This window comes from Cyrtonyx montezumae, unplaced genomic scaffold (assembly GCF_038088225.1).
Source record: "Cyrtonyx montezumae isolate F1298 unplaced genomic scaffold, pur_monq_1.0 scaffold_8, whole genome shotgun sequence".
In the NCBI taxonomy this organism is placed as follows: Eukaryota; Metazoa; Chordata; class Aves; order Galliformes; family Odontophoridae; genus Cyrtonyx; species Cyrtonyx montezumae.
This window is the reverse complement of record NW_027072089.1, coordinates 59,591,608-59,602,229: the sequence shown is the minus strand read 5'-3', so window position 1 is coordinate 59,602,229 and position 10,622 is coordinate 59,591,608. Positions and strand designations below refer to the sequence as shown.

At 49.7% G+C, this 10,622-nt stretch overlaps 1 protein-coding gene across 1 annotated transcript; it reads right to left on the bottom strand.

Annotated features, from left to right (window-relative positions):
- Window positions 1-2,021: 2,021 nt before the first annotated feature.
- Window positions 2,022-7,630, bottom strand: IRX2 (iroquois homeobox 2). Its single transcript, XM_065752573.1, has 5 exons — window positions 7,147-7,630; window positions 5,095-5,500; window positions 4,117-4,857; window positions 3,327-3,394; window positions 2,022-2,620 (listed from the first exon to the last, which is right to left on the bottom strand). The coding sequence occupies exons 1-4, from the start codon at window positions 7,387-7,389 to the stop codon at window positions 3,351-3,353; spliced, it is 1,434 nt and encodes a 477-aa protein (XP_065608645.1). The 5' UTR covers window positions 7,390-7,630; the 3' UTR covers window positions 2,022-2,620; window positions 3,327-3,350.
- Window positions 7,631-10,622: the final 2,992 nt, after the last annotated feature.

Genomic DNA, 10,622 nt, shown 5'->3' with positions numbered 1-10,622 from the left:
CGCCGAATATGCGCTCCTCGCCCATTAATTTCTGTTTTTAAAAAGAAGTTTATTTGCCAAATCGTTTGGGTGTCGCCCATCTGCATTTCTGAGCCACTCGTGAATTTCTCGGGGGAGGAGAGAAGTCCACTGGGTTTAACATACAGAGTGAATATTTAAAAGCGAGTTTTCCAAGTCTTTCTACTTTTCTTTCCAGAAAGAAATCCAGGTCTAAATACTAGCAAGGGTGGGTAAATTATGGAAATCTTTTATAAGTCTTCGGGCGTATAAACATCAAAGGAATGTCGTTAGCCTTTTTTAATCTCTGCCACAGCTTTTGGTTTTTACCAATTGAAATGTTCACGTTGTGTCCGACAGAGACCTGGAACAGAAAACGTGGGTGGTGGGGGTGGATGGAACAGGAGGGAGAGCAAGGAAAAGAAAGTTCAGGCGTCCCCCAAACTTAAACAGTTCCTCTGTGAATTCTCCCCAAACAGAACAGAAAAGGCACTCCTGAGGATGATTTTAGTCGTTACTCGCATTTACATCACACGCTAAATTGGAGGGAAAAACCGAACTGCTCTTTAGCCTCTACCTAATTGTGCTACGCTCTGCTCACAGACAGAACGACACGTTACCTCAATGAGAACCAGGATGTTTAGGAGAAGAGAAGCGTTGCTCAACAACACAAGAAGATGAGCAGGCCTCCAGCTGCACAGATCTTCGGTGTTTTATATTTAGCTAGATGGATCCCAGAGTTTCCCAGAATTAAAATATTAATTTCTGCCCTATCAGCTGAAAAACACATGCATTTTCTCAATCATGTAGACAGCTTTATAGGGGTAAAATATGACGGAGGGGGCCGGGGGAGATAGATCAGGGGGATTATGTACATGCATTTAAGAACACAACGCCTTTTTCCTCCTGTTTAATATAATCGCAACGTATTTCCCGACTCCAGCCTAGCACGGCTCTTTATCCAGTTAACATTCCCTAGGCTGATGCCTGAAGTATCTAAGATCACTTTCAAATGCCCTTTCTAACAAGACCTGAGCAAGAGGCCACTAATTTTCAGTGAACAAAAAGCCACTGGAGAGAGATCCGTTTGTCAATATCAACTGGTCCAGCAATTTCCCATCTTCAGACACATCGGCCTATCTGAGCTGGCAGATGTTTAGACAAGATTTTATAAATTGTTCAATATCAGACCATAATGAACCCCAACTGACCATTCCAAAGCAGCTAAAAGCATTCAGGATCTCCCCTGCTGGGATCTAATAATGCTCTCACGCTGGAAGATTATTAATCACGGAATAAAATAGATGAGCCTCTTGAAAAATAAGTGTATGATTGATTAAAGGGCAATCTAAGAAGCTATTATTCTTGTTTTATAACCGTAAGCTATATTCACTTAATTTATCTTTTGGGGAAAATAAATGATTGTTCGTTTCTTTTCTGAAATTATATTATATGAGGATTCCCATTATTTTACTGAAAATTAAAATGATTAGTTAGCTGATTTTATGAGTTCAATCGAGGTGGATTTCTTCTATGACTATCAAATTAAAGATGCAAGGAAAAAAGGAAAAAAATCATTAAAAACAGGAATCAGACTCTTTCTCTTCATGCTTCTGTGCTTGCACGTTTTAGCTAGAAGCAGAAACAAAAATTAGAAATATACTGCAGTTGAATATAATTCCGTTTTGTTTTCCCTAGAAATGTTGGATGTAAAGAACATTAATAAAGAGCTACCTCACACCCAACGTAGTTTATGAGAAACATGCATGCATTCACATTGCTCTCTCTACACATTTGCATGCATGTATATAAATATGTATTTGCACACATGTGTGCATTTAAGGCTTCAGTAGAACAGAACGACCCAGAATGAATTAATTTATGCAGAGCATATCTTCGCAACATATTTAAATTGCTTACTCATTTTATGGTCTCATTTTAAGCTGCACCAGTGAAATTACAACTTTCGTCATTTTCTGGATAATAGATTACTACTTTGGGGGAAATGAACGAAAAACACCATATTGTTGCAGACTAATCTGTTTTTATTTACAATTAGAGATATAAATTAGTAAAGAATTCTCGTTAAACAACCAAAGATTGTATAACCATCAACGTTTCAAATAAAAACCAGGCAAAATTTATTTACAAAAAGTTCAGATTCCATTGCAATACAACTTGCATAAATTACTAGAAGCTTTATATCGTTACAAAAATAAATATCAAATTTGTTTCCACTTTGTAAGGACTCAAGTTCTCCAATCACATCTTTATTATCTCTACTGTATACATCTTTTACAAATAAATTTTACAATAAATCCTATCACACCTATCGAATATATACCGTGGCAATGAAGTGATCAATTTGAGATATCCTGAGAAAAACAGATCTCTTTTCAAAAGTCACACGTACATTGGGGAAACTATACTATACCAGCAAACTCACATTATGTCCAACAAAATTCTGGTTTAATAATTAGAGTCTGAAGATTTAATAGTGCTCTGTGGTCTTCTTTTATACAGTGGCACAAGATGTGATCCGGATTTAGAGATTTGTTATATATATTAGCTCAGGGAGAGATGATGGCTTGCTGACTTTTTTCAAAGCAATTGTGACACCTACCTGTGGACCAAGGAAAAATCAGATCATCCAAAAATCCTTCAATTACACACTGACACCGTTAAACTCGAAAAATGATGGAAGTAAGGCAAAACTCTTACTTGTCTATTTTTATTTTTATTTCTTCCTAACAAAATAAATAAATAAATAAATAAAGTAAATTGGAAGAAGTACCGACAAGGTGATTTTTTTGTTTGTTTGTTTAGCCCTAGGTAATGGAGGTATTACGAGTGGCATTGATAGCCAGGCAAGGGGCAAGTCACAGGCAACACACCCTTCTAAAAGGCATGTGAATCTCTGATAATCACCCTTCCTTACTTCAATTATACGATCAAAGTGTGAAATCTCACTTAAAATGTGCCATTGCAGCGCTGCCACGTGAGCACGAGAACTTTGTTTCTGAACAATACCTTCAAAAATATTCTTTCAAGCTCGCTTTTCATAGCATTTAAATAGTCCTTATGGGTTTGCCTCCCACAAGCAAAGAGTACACGAGGTGAAGGAAGTCTAACCTGACTTTAAAATGAAGACAAACACGAGAAAGAAAAGCTGTAATGAGAGGCTTAAAAATAGCAGAAAAGAGTGTCTTACTCTGTAATCAGAGCCTCATGTAATGAAGCAAGAAATTAACACTAAGCAAGTCTCGATCTGCGCACTGTCTTAGACCTGGTGCCAAATGATCAGTGTAATAGAAAACGCTCTCACTTACTTGCATTGCTGTGTGATTGTACTTCTATAGGTATGGTTGTACTCCTACTGTGCAGACGTCAGTGGGATCTGTCAAAATATAACCGTCAGTTAGTCACAGGACACAGCCAGCTAACCAGATTATACACCACGCACGGCCCAGCGCTCACTCATGCAGAAGTCAGAGCTGAGTCCTTTAAAAGACCGGGCCATATTCCATCTCTGCCCTCGTCTCGAGTATTACACACCTACACGTTTAAACGCATTAGGATAAGATGACACTAGTATTAGCATAAAACTTTTTTTATAAAAAGGAAAAAACAAAAACCCACGAGCTAAAAATGTCACGCTCCACAAAATTTTATGTCCAAGGTTAGGAATTACCCAAACCCAAAGCTGCAGAAACTGTGAGAATACTGTCAACAAAGAGAGCAAAACTAGCCTGTCGATAATAATAATAAGAAATAAGAAGAATAAATAATAATACTGACTCTAACGACACCCTTGGTCTTTGGATGTCTTTGTATTTACTTTTCCTTTTTAAAATAGCATGAAAAGCTGTGTCTGCAGCTTGCAAGAGTGATCTAAAAGTCGTCATTTACATCGCAGGTACTATTACGCCGGGGACATGCAATTTTAATCCCCGGATTACGCTGCTGCCCATCTTCAGCTCTCGGCCGCTGGCAGCGATGGCCGCGTGCAGTGTTTTGTCCAAAGTATTCACAGCGTATGGGGAATTGACAGTGGACAGGGAGGGGGGGGTGGGGGGCGAGGGGGCAGGAGGAGGAAAGCGGTAAAAATAAGGCACCTACCTTTCTTAGAGTCATAACTAGAGGGCCTGTAATGTTGTTCTAGCTGGTTAGTGATCGTTTTCAAAGAGTCACTGCTCTGCTTGTGGACAGAGCTGGCATTTAGGACAGTCTGACTGAGTCCCTCGTTCGAAGCCACTGCCGCCGAGTTGTATCTCAGGATCCCCTGGCTTTGGAGAGCGTTAAAGTTCCCATAGTTTGTGTAATTGCTATAAAAAGGTGAGGTGTAATAAATATGCCTCCCCAGGAGGGAGGAGGGCGAGTAGGCAGCGCTGTGCGGGGCGGAGGCGGGGGTGGCCGAGGCCAACGCCGCCGGCGGGCAGCCTTGGCCCAGGTTCTGGCTCTTGAGGTCCGAGGTGGCGATTTCGGCCAGCGACCAGAGCTTGGGCTTGCTGGCCGGCGTCGGGGGGCCGGGGGAGGCGCGGCCGCCCAGCGCCGCCTTGCTGGCGCTGCGGGCGGCGTCGGCGTGCGGGTGGCCGAGCAGAGGGGCCTCCACGGCGGCCAGCGGCGAGGAGGTGGCTGGCTTGGCCGGAGGGTCGCGCTCCCCGCCGCCGCCGTCGTCCTCCTCGATGTCCTCCTCGTCGTCGTCCTCATCCTCCTCTTCCTCCTCGATGTCCTCGTACTTGTCCTTGCACTCGGAGCCCGACTCGCAGAGGGGGTCGCCGGCCCGTCCCGGCAGCTTCTCGCCGTCCGACTCGGCAGAGCACGAGTGGTCCGTCAGCGAATCCACTTGCAAGCTGATCCCTGCGGGGTCGGGGGCACAGAATGAGGCACAGTCGGAGGGGGAGGCCGCCGCGGCCTCGCCGTGTCATCACCTTCCTATGCAGGGTCACCCGTCTCCCCGGGCCGGCGGCCCTCCCCCGCCCCCGGCCCTCCCCGGGGCAACGGGACGCTTTAGGGTCCCCGCTTTAGGGTCCCCGCCGCCCGCTCCCGAGGCCAATCCGCCGCCCTCGGGGCGCCCTCGTTCCCCCCCGCGCCCACCTTCGTCCTCGGCGGAGGTCTCGTTGCTCTCGGGTATCTTGTCGGGGCTCTCCTCCTTACTCCTCACCCCGTCGCCGTCATCGTCGTCCTCGTCCTCGCTCTTGTTCCGCGGGGCCCAAGTCATCTTATTCTCCTTCTTAAGACGGCGGCGGGCGTTGGCGAACCAGGTGGAGACCTGGGTGAGGGTCATCTTGGTGATGATGGCCAGCATGATCTTCTCCCCCTTGGTGGGGTAGGGGTTCTTGCGGTGCTCCTGCAGCCAGGCCTTCAGCGTGGCCGTGGCGTCGCGGGTGGCATTCTTCCTATACGCGGGGTCGTTGAGCTGGTAGGGGTAGGCAGGGCTGCCGTACGGGTGGTAGCTGATGGCCCCGGTCATCCCCGTCGTATGGGCGTCGTAAGGGGAGCCCTGGACAGAACAAAACGGTGGGGATGGCAATTTGTTACTGCTGAGAGCCATTAGGGAGTTGTCAAGGCGAGATCGGCGGTTACGTTTGTATTTCCCCGGGACGGTGTCTTGCATCCATATTCTATGAGGGGTAAAGTGGCACCCAAAGGCGTTAAGATAGGACTCCCCCCCACCACCACCCCCCTCCCCCCTCCGCCACACGCGCTTAAAATCAGCGATGTTTTAATCTTTCTGATTAATTTCGTCTCCACGTAATTGAATATTTCCCAGTACCGGGTTTGAACCGCGCAGACATTTTAAAGGCCCTACAGGTAACGTCTTGATACCTACATTTCTCTCAAAGGTTCAAAAGATGTTTCCTTTTTTGCCATAGAAAATACAACAAAGCCGCCACTTAGCAATTCACTGCACTAATGCATTGCAAATCCAATTTGCAAATCAGAAGATATGCACCGTTTCGAATTGTTCAAATGCGATGTAATTAGCATTTTAATTCGCCCTTTAACGTTCAAATTGCGCTTATTTAAGGCTGCATAATGCGAGAAAAGTTAAAGATATCGCGGAGGAACTCGTTAACTTCCCGCACAGCCCCGAACCCCGCGGAACGGCGACGGGCGGGCAGAGCAGCACCCGATCTCCCGCACAACTCCCAACCCGCTGCAACTTCCAGCCGACGGGAAAAACAAGCGCGGTCCTCAGCTCCCTCTCACCTCCCCGAAAAGAGCACGGTGCCCCACGTTTTGTGAGCAGAAAGCGAGAGGTTGCCCCGTTGCCGCCCGCTCCTCACATCGCCGTGGCGGCTCCAGGCTGAGATTCCGGGTGCGGGGCTTTGTGTATGCGGGCGAGCTCCGCTCCCGACCCTCTCTGCGTGTTTATAAAACTCTACGGCCATCTAGCCCTGCAGCTAATGTACGTAGTTTACGGTTTTATTTATATAGTTTATGCGCATAACACACACACGCGATTGCAAACGCTCCTTTTAACTAATAAGAAGAAAGTGAAATCCGAAACTGCGGCCACCACAACCATCTTGGGCTTAAGCGGAGCTCCCAGATCGCAAACAGATGCTCCTTTTCATTCCTAAAATCCAGTTAAACCATTAGCACAAAACACGCCGAAAAGTAAATCAAACCACACGGGGATAAAGCCCACAGCGCCTCGGAACAGCGACTTAAAAAGAGAGGAGGAAAAAAAAAAAGGAGGGGGGGGGAAAGGGGGGGAGAAAGAGGGAAAAAAGAAATCCTCCTTTATCCTACCACAGCGAAAATAGAGGGGGGAGAAAAAAAAAGAAAAAAAAAAAGAAACAACGAGAGAGAAAGGGGGGGGAATGGAAGCACCGAGCCCGACTGAGCGAAAGATCCGACTGCGCGGCTCCGCGAGCCCCACTCCCAGGCCCCCGCCGGCCCCGCGCTCGGCCGAGGTGCGTATTGAGGCGGCCCCGGCCCCGCTCCGCTCCGGCGGCCCCGGGCGAGAGCGGACTGCGGGGCGGCGCTGGCGGAGCGGAGGCGGCGGCGGCGGAGCGGGGCCTCCGGGCGGCCGTGTCGGGGAGTGATGGTGAGTGCGTGAGGAGAGAGGCTGAAGATGATGAGGAGGATGAGAATGCGGATGCTAATGAAGAAGGAGAGGGGTTTCTCTTCGGTAGTTACCATGTAGGAGGGGAATCCCGTGGCGGGGTCTGTGGAATACTGGAGCGGGCTGGTGAAGCCTGTAGCCGCCGCCTGGGCGGTGAAAGCTGCCGATCCCGGGTAAGGGCTGAACGCCGAGCCCGACGAAGATCTGGCCAGCTCCTCGCTCCTGGGGGCCGCCAGCGCCGACGCCCCGTACGCCGGGCAGGAGTACAGAGCCAGCGAGCCGGGAGGCTGGTAGAGGTAACCCTGAGGATAGGACATGGCTTGCGCTGGCGAGCACAGGAGCAGGGAGGGGGCGAGGGTGACCGGCCCTGCTGCTGCCGCTGCTCCCGGCGCTGCTTTCGTGCTCTCCCTCTCTCCCGCCCTCCCTCTCTGTCTCTCCCTCCCCTCTTTTTTTTTTTTCTCTCTCTCTCTTCTCTCTCTCTCTCGCCCCAGTTGGCTCTGTGCAGTTATGTAGAGAATCGGAATTGTTATATGCTCCCCCTCATGCACACCAGCACAGAATAAAAACAAACAAGGGGAAACATAAATAAATAAATAAATAACAACCACCCTCCCTCCCCCCCCCCCCACCCCCCCTCCCCAAAATACAAGGGAAAATAAATCGAGCGGTCAGAAATCCAACCGGGAGGGGAAGGGCATTGGGAGGGACGGAAGAGGCGAGGGTTAATAGAGAGAGAGAGAGAAAGGGAGAGGAGCAGAAAGGGAGAGGGAGAGAGAGAAGCGAGCCCCCGAAATCAGAAAAGTGGCCGCTGCTGCATATGGAGTTCTCCCAGCCAGCTCCCCCAGCGCCTGTGAGCTTGAATTTTGGGGGAAGTATAGAGTCTGAAGAGAAGAGTTGAGGGAAGGAGCACTCGAGTTTCCGAGGGACATTGGAAAGCAGAGCTGTCCGTCAGCGCCGCTCATCTGCATAGCGCGGCGGACCCGCCCCCTCCCGCTCCGGCCCCGTCTCCTCCCGTGGCCGGGAGGCAGCAGCAGCAGGCAGGCAGGCAGGCAGCGAGCGCTGCTTTGTACTGCGAGGCAGCTCCCGGCCGCCAGCACACGGCCGGAGCTCAGCACTCGTACCGCTCCTCGCCGGACTTTCCTCAACTCGCGTTCTGTATCCACGCAGGGGACACACACGCAAAAAAAAATTATACGTATGACTGATGCACACATCCCTTCAGTCATGCACGCTCTGGAGAGTCGCACAAGCGCACGGATCCTGTGGGCGTTTTGCACGCGTGTGGGTGCGCAGAGCCAGGCTCGACGGAGCACGAGGGGAGAGCACTGGGTGAAAGTGCTGCCCTATATGGCAGGAGAGGAGAGCTCAGATCGCCACATCCAGGATCGCGCGCCGTTCCTGGCAGCAGAGCTCTACAGTTGTCTAAGTTGCCACGAACAGGCAGGAGCGAGGCATGGAGCGCGTTTGCACACGAAGGGAAAAAATGCTCAGCTTTCTTTCATTTCTGTCCTTCCTGGTGTGGTTGCGCGGGGAAGAAGCATGGGGGGCTCCTTCCGGGGGGCTCGCTGCTCCCTTCCCCCCATTGCAGTCCGGAGAAAACTCCCGGAATACGATCACGGTGTAATTAATTTCCCAAATAACGTAATCTCTTCCTCTCCTCCTTCGGCCCCGGCCGCCATCAGCTCTCCAGCCCAGATACAGGAGGACGAGACGAACGCACCGCTCCTTCCCTCTTAATAAGGATATAAATAAGTACATACACATACATCAGCGGGAGCAAACGTTCATTTTTCTATGACCAGCCCACAGGGACCTTCAGAGACCCGCACTAGAGCTCCGGCCTTCGGCTCCCGGGGCAAGCGGCGGCATCCCCGCATCCTCGGCTATCTCTGCTCGAGGGCACCGCGCTGGGCCCGGCCCGAGGCCCTGGGTCCCCGCACCCTGTGCCGCCCGCAGGTGGGAGCGGGGCCGATGGAAACCGCAGCCTTTCAGCCGCACTGCGCGTAGGATGACGAGCCTCTGCGATTCTGGGAGGTGGGGGTGAAGGTTGGGGGGGGGACAAAGCAAAACAAAACAAAAAAAGGTTCACTGAACAACGTTTTTTATTTTTGCAGCATCTGTGAGTGAGCAGCTGTCCCCTGTTTAACCAAACGTATCGCTGCGCGTTTGCTGACGAGTTCAGGGAATACTCGAGGTAATGTCTATTGGGGAGCTCGCAGGTACGCCGAGGAAGCGGCTCGGAGCTAGGAGGAGGGGTGACAAAACCCGGGAGCTGCGGGCGAGCAGGGCAGCTCATTGTTAATCAATTAAACACGCGGCTAATGGAAAAAAATACACGTCGAGAAGGCTCTGCTGCAGTCCCGCGGCCGCAGCGGGGGAAATGTCGTCTGAAAACTCTGTTCTGCCCGTGCTGGAGCAATCCGAGCTTCCCATTTTCCTTCTCTATCTGATTTTCTATCCGTTCCCCTTTTTCTGCGAAGCCCACGTAGCAGTTTGCCCCTGCGCTATGCAGCAGCAGATATCTGGCCAGCAGGCAGAGGGGTGAATTCCCATCAGCTCCGGCCTGTGGAAGAGGCAGCCCCAAGCCAGGCAGGTGAGGGGAGGAGGTTGACACCAACAGGTATTTCTTGTCATTAACTCCCAGCTTCCTGATAAGGGAGTGATAAAGCACTGCTAAACTCACAGCAACAGATTACAGAAAAGACGCTTCCTTCCCAGCTTGATGATGAATGCGCATATATTACATAAAAATAGAAACTCGAAAAACAAGAGCTTTATATAAAGCACATTCGTATTTCGGTAGTTCTGTGGAATAATCGATATCACGCGATTACATCTGAATAGTCAATTCCTGTGTTCCGCACACCGGTTTCTAAGTATATGAGCTCTGCTTTTGAGCGGAGCAGCAGCTGGAGAGCTGAGAATGCAAAATTAATTATAACATTATAAAGTCATACATGAATCTCTGCAAGTCAACCTGCCCGCCTTGCAAAACGCACCATACCCTCCGCATTTTGATTTGGGAAGCCAGCTCTGTTCTTTCCAGCAGGGGTGGTGCGAGAGAGTGCTTAGCTCCGCGAATTGATTGCTTTTAGTTCCTCCTCTTTAATAATTAGTGGAACAATACAGATTGGGAATACAATGGCCGTTGTGTTTACATTATAACAGGGGATTAATGCTATTAAGTGAGTGTTACAGTTATGACCTGGGAAGAGTGCTTAAATAAATACCGCGATCCCGGGAGAATCGATGCAATTCAGTTCGGAGAGTGCGGAGATCCGCACAGCCACACACGCGCACACAGATAGGGATCTCCTTGCAGAGCCCCACGCAGATCCATGTGTCACACACGCAGGTTCACGAGCACCTCCGTGCAATTGTAGGTGCTGTTCCATCCTCCATCTACTTCGCTCTGTGAAAATGTTTGTTTGTACTCTCGGTGGGACGAATGTTTAAATGAAGACCATCAACCTCTTTCTTCAAACACAAAGAGCAACAGATTATATTTCTGATGCTTTAATTTCTGCCGTCCAAAATTTAATGTTTTATA

Bases quoted from the DNA above. Each gene is read 5' to 3' on its own strand.
- IRX2 (XM_065752573.1), bottom strand. From the start codon at position 7,389: ATGTCCTATCCTCAGGGTTACCTCTACCAGCCTCCCGGCTCGCTGGCT. The intron at 5,501-7,146 runs GTAACTACCGAA...TGTTCTGTCCAG, and splicing joins CGGGATTCCCCTCCTACATG to GGCTCCCCTTACGACGCCCA. The intron at 4,858-5,094 runs GTGGGCGCGGGG...CCGACCCCGCAG, and splicing joins GACCTCCGCCGAGGACGAAG to GGATCAGCTTGCAAGTGGAT.